We start from the raw sequence: 13,740 nt of genomic DNA, 5'->3' as shown, positions 1-13,740 counted from the left end.
CTGTAGTAAACTGATAACTTTCTTTCTGTTCTTGCTTGTGGGGTCTTGTCTTCAGGCTTCATAGGTATTGTTGTCTCTGAGGAGTGTAGTAAATTTGTGTGATAATCCGTTGTGTTTAGACGGCTGGTAATAGGGTGATGTTTTGATCTTTGCTCAGGGATGTGACAGCCTGTGGTTTTGGGGTGTATTGATACCTATCAGACAGCTAGCAGATCCACCTGTCAGTCTCAGTCATCCCCCAATGATGCAAACTGTGAGCTTGAATATAATTTAAGCAGGAGACCTATAATTCAGTCCCGTCTTGTTTGTAGAACTTCAGCTTTGGGAAAGTATAAAAATAATTATAGTCACAGGTGTGCAGTGAGCTCCATATTTACCTGTGTCAGCAGGTCATCTTCACCGCGTCCAGCTGAAATTTGCTTTAATGAGCAGCTGAACATGAACCTAACAATGTATGAATATACTGAATATGTTTTGTTGATGATCAAAACTGGAGCTGATAAAATGATGCCTGATTTTTACAAACATACTTATCATTTCAATATGATTCACGGAGAAAGACTCCTGATGCACCACTGAGTAAGAAGATGAGGAGAGAGTATGGAGGAAGGTCACATTGTCTCTGCTGCCCTCTGGTGGTTAGACTGAATGTGCAGCAGTCATAGGTGGAGGCCGTGTATTCATTGACCTCAGATTTCAGAGGTTTTCCCTGCGTTCAGGCTGCTGATGAAGGAAAGCCCACTGTGCTCTTCCTGCGTGTTTCACTAAGAACTACAGAACTAAACTACTTTACAAAGCCAGCAGTGAGTCTGTTTGAGTCTGTTTCACAACCTGAGTTAAAACGTTCTCATCAGACACTTTGGGTGCTTCATGACTTTATCGCTTTCATGTTCTTAAAGAGGAAACGGGGCACAGATTAATATTCAGCTTTATTTTCCAGGTCAAAGTGTACAAACTAGATTTCTCTGGTTAACACAGAAGGATGCTGATAAAGATGGAAAGAACCTGAACAAGCTGTTATTGGACTCGACATTTAAAAACAATCCCCAGCGAGGATAAGACTGTAACGTTAGTCTGCTCCTGGTGCTTACTGTCGTATGTTGCTCAACATGAACTTTTAGGAGAAGCTGATGAAGCACCTTTGCCTCCTGATGTCACTGCAACACCTGAAGAATCTGCTTTGTTTCACCGCATAAAGAAGACAAACGTTAAAAGGTGGTTTTCTTGTACGATGTCATACAAATCTAAGTTATTATTAACTAAGGAAATGACACCAGCTGATGAGACTCTTAACCATTTAAAGCCCAAACCTGTGGTTTGTCCTCTAAATGTGAAACATATGTCTTCTTTTTAACATGTATTTGTTAACAGTGTTGGGAAGGTTACTGTTAAAATGTATCCCACTACAGATTACAGATTACATGCCCCAAAATGTATTTTGTAACGTATTCTGAATACTTTGGATTACTTAATATATTATCATGCTTTTTACAACTACATGAATGTCCTATTGCTGTGTGATTTATTACTATTACTGAAGGTTACTCTCCACACCAACACCAGGCTGCAAGTACAGGTGACCTGGGCCGTGAGACTGAGACATCAGAGCCTCTTAATGTGTGTTTGTTTGGGTTTCCACCGGCGTGGAATTACCAAAAATAGAGCATAGCCAAACATATGAAACAGGAAAAGACCGCCGTGTAATCCACTTATTTCAACAAAGTAACTGTATTCTGATTACCACCTTTTTCAACTGTAACTGTAACTGAATACAGTTACTCATGTTTTGTATTTTAAATACGTGACTGCGGTACATGTACTCCATGTACTGTTGCGTAACAGCGTCATGTTCTACACGTCGTTCTTCCAGCATCATCATATTTTAACTCTCTGAGATTTGGAAACAAAACACTGATTTCGTCTTTGGACTGTGACACTTTCAGTGTGAATGAAACAGCTTCAGAGCTTAAAAGTGTTTGTCAGCCAAAAGATTTGGCGAGGATGTCTGCTGCCTATGTACCTGTCAGGCTGAAAATATTCAACACATAGAGATAAAAACTGCTGTGTGGTCATGGCTCCATTAAATTCAGTATCTATGGGCACTGGTTCAGCTCAGTGGGATGATCAGACAGCCATATGCTGCACGGTTGAGTGCGGCCGGCCCGGGTTTGAATCCGACCTGCGGCCCTTTGCTGCATGTCCTTCCTGTCAGTCTTTAATGTCCTTATGAGAAAAAAATCACTATTTAATGTAGAAAAAGAATCAGAAAATATCACCCTACTCAGACTTGCATGATGTCATCAACGCCCTCAGGGTCAGAGGTCATGACCGTGACACCTGTGGTCAGCGAGCGCTGGATGAGAGGCAAGGGAGCTGCAAGGCAAGAGAGGCCATTCTTACTGTTGTTAAGCAGAGTGACGCTTCATCACAGCGCGGACGTTTGAAAACATCTGAACGTATAAATAAACAGTCTGTATGTAAACAAAACAAAGGAACAAACAGCTTTGTCTCTTCATACGACACAGGTTAGATGCTCCGTGTTTTCTCCCTGCTGTACCTATCAAATGTTCTTTAGTTTCACAGAAATTAATGCAGACGTCAGAAGCGTCGATCCAGGCATTTAGACTCAAAAGCACAGGTTTCCATGAGCTCAGGCTTTGTGTGTTTTAAGCCACATTTACTCCGAGTTCGAGCACCTGGATTTCTTTTTTCAGCATGTTTGAAAACAGCCTCAGTAATCCGAGAAAGTTAACGTGTGCATGCGTCAGTTCAATTCAGCTTTATTTATAAGCCACCGAATCACAACAGCAGTCACCTGACGCTGCTTAATACTGAAAAGTAAAGACCCCACAACGATGTTCTTATTTCAGATCAGGTCATTGCTCGTGTCGCCTGCATTACTTTCTCTTCATGCTGGACATGAACTCCTCAGATGTGTTTGTATTGTTGTCTTTGCGACTTTGATCTCACCTGCAGCCTTTTGTTGTTGTTCTTGTTGTTGTTGTCATGGTTGCTGTTGTTGTTCTTGTTGTTGTCGTGGTTGTCGGGCTCTCTGAGCTTGTCGTTGTCTCTCCTGACTTCTCTCCCTCCCTGCAGCTGAGATCGTTAGTGCCGCCATCTTGCAGACGCTGATCTTCTCCTTGCTGCTTCCGGCTTGGCTTCCCGTGCTCCTGATTGGCCGATCGCTGCTGCTGATGACCCTGTCCCCGGTGTTATTGGTCCTCCCTGAACTGCTGATCCTCCCTCCATCATGACTGCTGAGTCTATTACTGCTACCAGCGACTTTGGATCCGCTTCCTGCGCCGGTTATCCGGTTCCCAGCAGCCTTTGAACTGCTTAGCCACCCCCCACTGCCCCTGATCCTCCTCCCGGGGCTCGGAGCTCTTTGCCTGTTGGTTGTCCTCTCTCCCCCGCCCCACCCTGCACTCCCCACGCTGTGCCCACTCGCTGAGCTGTAAACAGGTTTCCACCCGCCGCTGCCCATGCCGGTGAATCTCCCCACGCTGCTGCTGCGCCTCACGACACTGGCCGAGCTCAGCCTGCCACCACTTCCAGCACTGTTGAGTCTACGCCCACTGCTGACGTAGCTGCTGGGAGGACTGACCATCTGGCTGCTGCTGACCCTGTCAGCACTATCAGCTCTGCTCACACGACCAGGACTCCCACAATACACTGTCCACGCCCCACTGCTGAACCTCCCTGCTCCTGGTGTTCCTGGTGGGCTTGTTGCTATGTGTGTGGCTGCTGAGGGACAGTCTTTGCTATCGCTGCTCGTGCATCCAGCATGCCAACCGTAAACCTTCAACTCCCCACAGCTAAATATCACAGCTCCTGGTGGGGTTGTGGCTGAGTTTGTGGCAGGTGAAAGGCGTTCTTTGCTCTCAGCACTCAGCGAGCTATCGCTGCCAGCCCAGCTGTTCTTACGTCCAAGACTGCCTTCGTAAAATATCCACTCTGCACTCCCTCTCCTCCCAAATCTCCCTGCTTCTGGTGGACTTGTCACAAGATTTCCATTCATGGATGAGTTTTCTCCACCCCTTTCATTGGGTAAGCTAGTCCCAGCGTCTAAGCTGTTCTGGCGTATAAGACTGTCACCATAAACCATCCACCCCCTACTTCCAAATCTCCCGTCTTCTGGAAGATGTTCCTTGCTCCCTGAGTTAGGTAAGCTGACACTCATATGTCCCAAGCAGCCACCATAAGCCATCAAGTCTCCACTGAATCTTCCCTTTACCGCTGCTGTACCCACTTGTGCATCTCCACTGTTGCTAAAACCTCCTGGCTTGCTAAAGGCCATTCCTCTGTTGGAAGGGGTATTTCCAAAGCTTGCTTCTTCGGCATTACCTGTTTGGTTCTTCGCTTGCCAGTCACTGTTTCTCTGCCCCCTCATACCTCTATTCATAGTCACACCTCCTATCTTATCTTCATCTGCAGGACCACTTACATCTTTGCCTCTGGACCTTCTTGCATCTCTTCTGCGATAAAGGCCTCCAAAACCAAGCTGTTCCTCTCTGTCTGCTATGATACTTCGTCCATCTCCAAACACCGAGCCTCCATGACTGCTGCTCACCTGAAGGCTGCTTCTCTGACTGGTTGGTCTAGAACTTATCTTTGTGCCATTCAGCTTAATTCCCCTTCCTTCATAACCTTTAAATGGCCTAAAAAGCACACCCCGGTTTCCCTCTGACGTTATGACTTTCGTATCTCTGTCTTCTGGCAATGACCCATCTCCACTAAACGATACCGACTGTCCGTCCTCTTTTGTTGACAGAATGAATTTCTCTCCTGGGTGAACATGTGCATTTGCCTCAATTAGATTCAGACTTCCTGCCTCTTCTTTTACATCACTATCTGGACTGAGACATACGTCTGAGTCATTTGGGCTGAGGTAATTTTCTGGGTCATTTGGACTCGGAAGTAGATCAGGACTTGCAATGTGGTCTTCCACATCTACTGGGCAAAACACCTGATCTGTAAGGTTTAGCATGACCTCGGTCTCATCTGGACTCACACATATTTTTGGGCTCAAGCAGCTAGGTGAATTTGTTTCACCAACTGCCAAATGGACTTCTTTTGGACTTTGTAGCTCTTCGTAAGAGGAACAGCTCAAACCGACACCAGAATCTGTTAAACTTGTAGATATATTTGACGCCTCTTCACCTGAAAGATCACCTGTCTCCTTCTTAGACTCGACTGGATCCAGCTTTAACTCGCTGGCATTGTTGACTGTTTTCATTTCATCCACTTGTGCCTTTAAACTATCTGTATGTTGGATATAACACTTTTGGTTTTCCTTGCTTTCTGGAGAAGAAATGCCGACACTGGTCCATGAATCTGCATCCTTCACAAGTTTGTTGTTGGACATATTTGTTAAACTTTTATCTAAACTCAGGACAATCAAAGTATCTTCTGCTTCTTCCTTTCTGTCTACAAGCCCATCATCCACCTCAGTCATATCCTCAGTTGGGTTTAAACATATGTGTGGATCGTTTGGTGTGAGATCCGGTTCTGGCTCAGTGGAACTCTTCACTGAACACTTTTCTGGATTCAAGCATGCATCTGGCTTTGTTGGACTCATTGATTCCTCTTCTCTTGGACTCTGATGCTCTTCAGGGCTGGAGGAACTTAAAGCCACACCAGAATCAGTTAGGCTTATAGACATTTCTGAGTTTGTAGCACTGAAATATATCTCCTGACTTTGCAGATTTATCAGCTCATTTTCTGATTTAAGACGGTTCATCTTCACTTCCTTGCAGTCATGGAGTTCTTCTACTTTGTCTACTTCTTCCTTTACGTTCTCAGCACTTGTAGTTTTACTGTGAAGCTTGTTATTAATTTCTGAGATACTAGACAAAAAATGTTCATTGTCATGCACTGCAGGTTTGTCTTCTATGAGTTTCTTCAGTTCAGTTTTGGACAATCCCAAACTCTGATCAAGGATTAGAACATCTTCTGTGTCTACTGTTTCAGACCTTCCATTTGTTCCTTTATCGGTTTCTTTCATAAGGGCTACCTGAACCTTACTTGATCTAAACACTGGAGGAGATCCTGGCTTGTGCACTGTACTGACATTTTCATCCATGTCCCTGACAGCTTCTGGTGGAGTCTCAGCCTCCCTGATGATGATCTTTGTTGGATCTTTTTCCTTTGCTTGGAAGGAGGCTTCAATTGGATCCATCTGAGTAAAGATGAAAGCTTCTCTCACTTTTACCTCAACAGCAACTGGTTTGCAGAGATGAAACGAGGTCTCATACATTACAAAATGTGTTTTTTGAATTACGTCTGGTCCTGCAGAAGGAGTGTTTTTGTTAGTTTCCATGTCTGTCCCTGTGTCAGTAGAGAGTGAACCAGCTTGTTTGGAAGTAAAGGTCTTGACCAAAGCTCGCACATCTCGGCTAGTTTGAGCCCCAACATCACGATCTTTAGTAAGAACTTCCACAGGGCTCCTCTGTCTGCTGCCTGTCTCTGTAGATATGATGGACTTGCACACTTTTTTATAAAGCACTACTGTTCTCTGGTTTTCAGAGTTTTGGATGGTCTCCATCAGAGGCTTGGTCAGTGTTCTAGGTGAGTTATTTGGATGTTTGTTATGGACAAAATCTGACTGGGCTGCAGTCGCTGTTTTCGGTGAAACTATTGGTGTTTCTTCAAGAGTGTGAACGCGGCCGCCATGAACACTGACGGTTCTGTTCACCGTCTTGTTGCTCCTGAATGTGGGTTTTCTGGTCTCAAGACAGGAAGATCTGACATCTGGCTTGGAGTTAAAGTCGACATGTGAAACTCTAAAAAGATAAAACAAGACAAAGGCAAGAGCAAAAAACTAAATTTTAATAACTGAAAGGGGACGTATTTATCTATTCCTCTATCATCATCTCATACCCCTGACGGTCCGCGCTGTCCAGCAGCTGCTTGTAGTCCTGTATCTCGGCCCCCAGTTGGTTCTTGACGTCCAGCAGTGACTGCTGGTCTGCAGCCTGCTGTGCTGCAGCCTGGAGCACCGAGTCCAGGTCTCTGCACAAACCATCTGCTGACTCCTGTAGGACCACCAGCTGCTGGAGTAATGACTCCTTCTGCTCCCGACCAGAGGACTCCAACACCAAGACCTGGACAGACAGGAAGACTCATTCTAATCCTGTTTTTTATCTTGACTCTGATGGTTTTGGTTTTGTCTTTTAGTCCTGACTTTGAGAAAACTCTGGAGTTGTTTCTAGTCTGACCAGCTTTTGGCTTCAGCTGTTGATTGGCTCTTTGGGGGGAGGAGTTCATAAAACACGTGTTATTGTGAAGATTATCTTGCTAAACTAAAGCATCAACCCAATCTAGAAGACTGGAAAAAACTAAATGACATGTGGCTGAAGGAACCAGAGGAACTCATAGGTGGGCCTGCAGGTTCCTGGTCGGAACATCGGAGTGCTGGTGTGTGGTTTGATCTTACCGCAGCCTGAAGTCGCGTCAGTTCTGCTGTCAGACAGCACACTTCTCTCCTCATTGCTTCTAGCTCGGCTCTGTCAGCGTCTGACCCCAATGAAGGGTCAAAGGTCACCTGTGAAATGCTCTGCATGGACAGCTGAACACAAAACACCTGTTAAAATGCTTTTGCATTATTATCCTTATTAATGTTTCCTTTATGTTAAAATACAGGTGTGCAGGTGTGCATGTGCCTACCTGAGTCTTGCACCTGGGTTTGCTCTTGTTCTTGTCCAGGTGTCCAACACTCGTCTGTCTCAGGTGGTCCACCTGTTGGATCAGGTCTGAAGACTCAGTGATGTGCATCTCAGCACATCACTGATATCTGGGCCAGAAGAACCTGCATATCCTACACAGGTAGGCAGGAAAAGGGGTGTAGGTTTTTTTAAGCATCCAGGTGAGATTGTTTTACCTGCTGGTGTTGAGTCTGCAGATCCGCTTTCTCTTGCTTTTGCTCATTCAGAGGATTCTGAAGCTCAGGCAGACTGTGAACTTTCAGGACCTCCCCCAGCAGCCCGAGGTCACTAAGCTCCGCCTCCAGCTGAGTACGCTGCTCACGCACCTTTTGGCACCTGCACACACAGCAAAGGATCATGGGACACGTCTTCAATTACCTGTTTAGTTGTTCAGCTATATTTGGCCACAGCCATGTTGTTGCGTGTAGGTGTGATCATCCTTGGACGACAGGGTGGAGCGTTAAGTTATCAGAACTACAGATTAAGCTAGCAGACAGCTAGCAGCTACAGCACGGTGATGAAGCGAAGCTTTGACTGGTTTGAATGATGGAGGAGTCACGTGATTTTCTAGTTGTCACGTTAAATTACAGAAGTGTGACAGTTACATAAACGTGTTGGGATGAAAACCTGCATTTTAAACTGAGCTCATTCTGCAGACTCTGTGATGGTTTTTATCCCGTACAGGCCTCTGCACTCATACACTGACGTGCATTAGAGACCCATGAGGCAGGTATGACTACATCGCTGGTGTGGCTCTACCTTTCTTTGAGGTTGAAGACGGTGAGTTCTGCTTCGAGTAACTGAAGCTTTGCCTGAGCCTGGGCCGAGAGACATTCACTGATCTGTGAGAGACAGAGAGAAGCTTTATTCTGTGGTGGGAGGTGGTGCAAACGTCTGGGCGGAGAATCACAAATAAATGGTTGATTTCCTTAATGACTTCTCTGGTTTTTACAGGACATGCCAAAGTTCAGGTTTTTAGTCTGTCACATTTTGGACTCGTCCAAACCCGTCTGACCATTAAACACAGGTACAGCATCCTGACACCACCTGAGAAACTCGTTTAACCTTTGATTGTAAGGTTAAAACTGATTAACTGGGGCACGACCTGATATCGTCGTGTTGGTGTTGTTCCCAGATCATCATACTAAATGTTGATGCAGGATCAACATTGCAAGTGACCAATCAGAATGTTGTGACATCATACTTATGCGACTTCGGGAAAAACCGCCGTAAAACCAAAAACTGTACTTAAGCTGCGAGAAACCGCCTCTGTCCGCCGATCAACGGACCCTGACCCTTTAATAAACGCTGAGCAGAACTGATATTGTCCTTGCAACATTGGAATTTCATAAATGCATGAGTGGCTTGGCGCGCAAAAGAATAACGTCACAACAATGTGATTGGTCAGTTGCGATGTTGAACCTGGAACAACATTTTCATGATGATCTGGGAACAACACCAACACGACGATATCAGATCATCCTTTACTGGGAGCCATCTGGCACTGACTCACTTCTGGAGCCTCTAGTGGACGTTAGAGGAACTGCAGGCTTTGCCAGTGTTTGGCTTCATTTTCCAGCCTGCAGGTTGATGCCTGGATCAGATTGTTTGGCTTTGACTTGGAACAGAACTGGTAAATGTTTTCATCTCTGGGCTCGACTGAGGACTTCATCATTAAATTATCTCAGAACTGCAGAGACTCTAAAGCTGCGACAAGCTGCAACAAGAATAAATTTGACATCAGGTTTGTTTCCAGCTTCGCTGTCTGCACATGTTCTTTCCTTTACTTTATGACTCCTCTGACATATCGCATCTGTTAACAGCAGAACACCTCAGAGTCCTTCAGATTTATCTCTGGTTTTAATCACAGGAAATCCAAGTTGATAAGAAAGGAAGGACAGAGCATGTAAGAAAGAAAAAGTGAAGGACTGAAAGGAATGGACAACAAAGATGCTGAACTGTGACAACGCAAGACCATGCCCATCCTTTATTTACAGTCTACCTGGCCCTGCAGCAGGGAGGCGGTCCTCAGGTGTCCGTCCAGCCACCTCAACTCTCGGGGACACTTTCTGTCCAGCTCCTCCTCAATCTGATGCTCCAGCCTCTGATTGGCTGCCTCGAGATGCTTGACCTGCACAAACAAACAAACAAACAAACAAACAAACAAACAAACAAACATTCTCTGTCATTCTGTTGTACGAGTGAATCACCGTGTTCTCTGCGTACATTCACACAGCTCTGGGAAACATTATCTTTCAGATCTTAGTTTTAAACGTGACATCATGAAACACAATCTTTGGTTCATGATTATTCCATTTAATTTCGATTTATTGTGGTCTTAAAATTTCAAATCAATAATTAATCAGCCGTGAGAGGATCATTTGTCCTCCTGCCACAGAACTTTATAGATCAATCTTTAAGCAGTGCAAACGTCTATAAAGAAATCAGATGTTTTTTTGTCCTCCAAGTCTTTCAGATCCTTTTAACTGTTGCTCATTAATCTCAGTTGGAACAATGAAGCATGCTGCCTCCATCCTACCTGCTGCAGGTATGAAGCCAGCCTCCTGTTCAGCTGCTGCAGGGCGGCTCTCTCTCTGGATAAACAGGAGCTCCCGCCGCTGCCCGGAGCTGCCGTGCTGGGACACACCGACCCGCCGGCTCTGCTGCCACGGAGAACCAGCCAAGAAATCATCTCAATTCAGTTTCATCAGCTTCTTCAAAGCTTCCTTTAACAAACTCTGTCGTGTTCTGGAGTTCTGGGTGTCTGAGGCAGGCGGTCTGTCTCAAGTGTGTCAGGAGCAGATGGAGCTCAGGTTTAATCTGCTCTGAATATTGATATTCAGAAACAGGTCTGAGCAGGATGGCAGCCCTGCCCAGCACGCTGCATCCAGCAGCCGTCGGGTTTACACTTGTTCTGCAGATGGTGTGGCTCACACACTCCTGTAACCTGAGAGCCAAACCTTCATTTACAACCTGGAAAATCAAATCCATCAAAACTCAACAAGATCCTGCAACAGAGAGACTGTTAGAGAGCGTTTACTCAGCCTGGACACATCGCAGCAGCCTGACTCTCCTTACAAACCTTTAAAGGTCAAAAGAAAAGCAGCCTGAAAATGCTAACTGCTAACTGGTTCTCATACTGTGATTTTCTGCTCTGAGCAGTTAAAGCACTTTATACAACATGCCTCTTTCCTGCGTTCAGATTCAGAATCAGAAAGACTTTATTTATCCCCAAGCGGCAATTAAGATACAACAGAGCAGCATGATGTTAAAGATAAGGACAGGGCACAAACAGGCAATAAGAGTGAGATAATAAATACACAGAATATACACAGTTTTAAAATTAAAGTGACTGAAAGGTGAATAAATAACTGTAAGTGAGTATAGAGTTGGTAGTATAAGAAGAGTGTAGTTTCTGTTTCTGGTGGGGGAAATGTTCTTATCGGCTGGAGTTAAAAAGCAGAGCTGGCTTTAGGGACAAAGGTGGCGCTCCTCCTCCTCTCAGTCCTGCAGGAAATGCAGTGGAGGCGTCGCCCAGAGGGGAGCCACTGAAATGTGAGGTGAAGAATGTGAGAGGGGTCGTTGATGATTTTGGCTGCCTGTCTGAGGACCTGTTGGCTGAAAACCTGAGCCAGAGTTCTGACAGGCCGATGACTGTAGAGCACACTGATGCAGTGTGCTGCAGTCTGTTCCTGTATGAAGGCTGAGGGAGTGGAACCAGCAGGTGATGGACAAGGTCATGGTGCTTTCCAGGAAGGCATCGTAAAAAGTCATCATGATGGGTGTGCTAACTCCTAAGGAGGTGTAGCCGTTGGTGGCACCTCCTGAGAATCTCCTCTGTGTTGGCAGAGAATTTCAGGAGGTTGTCAAAGATGGTTCCCAGGTATTTGTGCTCCTCAGCTACCTCCACTGGCTTCCCGTGGATGGTGGTGGTGACTGAAGCAGCCAGATCTCTCTGCCTACTGGAGAAGGTCACCACCATCTCTTTGGTTTTGCTCACGTTCAGTTCAAGTTTGGAGCTGTCACACCACTCTACAAACTCGTGGTCCGTGGTGTTGTGAGGGCCTGACAGCAGTGACAGGAGAACTGTGTCATCAGCATATTTAACCAGGTGACAAACAGTCAGAGCTCTGTTGAGCCAACCAGCCCTTTAACGTTAACTAGTAATGACTTCATGAACTTCTTCACAAATAAAATTTTTATCATTAGAGAAAAAATTACCAATAATCATCCCACAGATGTAATATTATCTACAGCTACTCTTAGTACCATTGATGTTAAGTTAGACTCTTTTTCTCTAATTGATCTTTCTGAGTTAACTTCAATAATTACTTCCTCCAAACCATCAACGTGTCTTTTAGACCCCATTCCTACAAAACTGCTCAAAGAAGTCCTGCCATTAATTAATGCTTCGATCTTAAATATGATCAACCTATCTCTAATGATCAGCTATGTACCACAGGCCTTCAAGCTGGCTGTAGTTAAACCTTTACTCAAAAAGCATCTCTAGACCCAGCAGTCTTAGCTAATTATAGGCCAATCTCCAACCTTCCTTTATATCAAACATCCTTGAAAGAGTAGTTGTCAAACAGCTAACAGATCATCTGCAGAGGAATGGTTTATTTGAAGAGTTTCAGTCAGGTTTCAGAGCTCATCACAGCACAGAAACAGCTTTAGTGAAGGTTACAAATGATCTTCTTATGGCCTCTGACAGTGGACTCATCTCTGTGCTTGTCCTGCTAGACCTCAGTGCAGCGTTCGATACTGTTGACCATAATATCCTATTAGAGCGATTAGAACATGCTGTAGGTATTACAGGTACTGCACTGCAGTGGTTTGTATCATATCTATCTAATAGACTCCAGTTTGTGCATGTAAATGGAGAGTCCTCTTCACACACTGAGGTTAATTATGGAGTTCCACAGGGTTCAGTGCTAGGACCAATTCTGTTTACATTATACATGCTTCCCTTAGGCAGCATCATTAGAAGACATAGCATACATTTACACTGCTATGCAGATGACACCCAGCTCTATCTGTCCATGAAGCCAGATAACACACACCAATGAGTTAAACTGCAGGAATGTCTTAAAGACATAAAGACCTGGATGGCCGCTAACTTTCTGCTTCTTAATTCAGATCAAACTGAGGTTATTGTACTCGGCCCTGAAAAGCCTAGAAATATGGTATCTAAGCAGATTCTTACTCTGGATGGCATTACCTTGGCCTCCAGTAACGCTGTGAGGAACCTTGGAGTCATTTTTGACCAGGACATGTCCTTCAATGCACATATTAAACAAATATGTAAGACTGCATTCTTCCATTTGTGCAACATCTCTAAAGTTAGAAATATCCTGTCTCAGAGTGACGCTGAAAAACTAGTTCATGCATTTATTACTTCCAGGCTGGACGACTGTAATTCATTATTATCAGGAAGTCCAAAAAACTCGCTGAAAAGCCTTCAACTGATCCAAAATGCTGCAGCAAGAGTCCTGACAGGGACTAGAAAGAGAGAGCAGATTTCTCCTGTTTTGGCTTCCTGTTAAATCCAGAATTCAAAATCCTGCTCCTCACATACAAGGTCTTAAATAATCAGGCCCCATCTTATCTTAATGACCTTGTAGTACCATATCACCCTATTAGAGCACTTCGCTCTCGCTCTGCAGGCCTACTTGTTGTTCCTAGAGTATTTAAAAGTAGAATGGGAGGCAGAGCCTTCAGTTTTCAGGCCCCTCTTCTGTGGAACCAGCTTCCAGTTTGGATTCAGGAGACAGACACTATCTCTACTTTCAAGATTAGGCTTCAAACTTTCCTTTTTGCTAAAGCATATAGTTAGGGCTGGACCAGGTGACCCTGAATCCTCCCTTAGTGATGCTGCAATAGACGTAGGCTACCGGGGTTTCCCATGATGCACTGGGTGTTTCTTCTTCAGTCACTATGTATTAACAGACCTCTCTGCACTGAATCATATCTGTTATTAACCTCTGTCTCTCTTCCACAGCATGTCTTTATCCTGTCTTCCTTCTCTCACCCCAAC

General features: G+C 44.9%; 1 protein-coding gene across 1 annotated transcript; it reads right to left on the bottom strand.

Annotated features, from left to right (window-relative positions):
• Positions 1-910: 910 nt before the first annotated feature.
• LOC113020129 (uncharacterized) lies at positions 911-10,474 on the bottom strand. The gene is made up of 8 exons (XM_080300015.1): positions 10,243-10,474; positions 9,706-9,834; positions 8,463-8,545; positions 7,666-8,039; positions 7,436-7,567; positions 6,880-7,103; positions 2,971-6,782; positions 911-2,373 (listed from the first exon to the last, which is right to left on the bottom strand). Exons 4-7 carry the CDS (start codon positions 7,771-7,773, stop codon positions 3,005-3,007), a joined length of 4,242 nt encoding a protein of 1,413 aa, XP_080156141.1. The 5' UTR covers positions 7,774-8,039; positions 8,463-8,545; positions 9,706-9,834; positions 10,243-10,474; the 3' UTR covers positions 911-2,373; positions 2,971-3,004.
• Between the last annotated feature and the right edge of the window lie 3,266 nt (positions 10,475-13,740).

The sequence above is a fragment of the Astatotilapia calliptera genome, chromosome 4, assembly GCF_964374335.1.
Source record: "Astatotilapia calliptera chromosome 4, fAstCal68.1, whole genome shotgun sequence".
Lineage (NCBI taxonomy): Eukaryota > Metazoa > Chordata > Actinopteri > Cichliformes > Cichlidae > Astatotilapia > Astatotilapia calliptera.
Note: the sequence above shows the minus strand (reverse complement) of the source record. Positions and strands in the feature narration are given on the sequence as shown.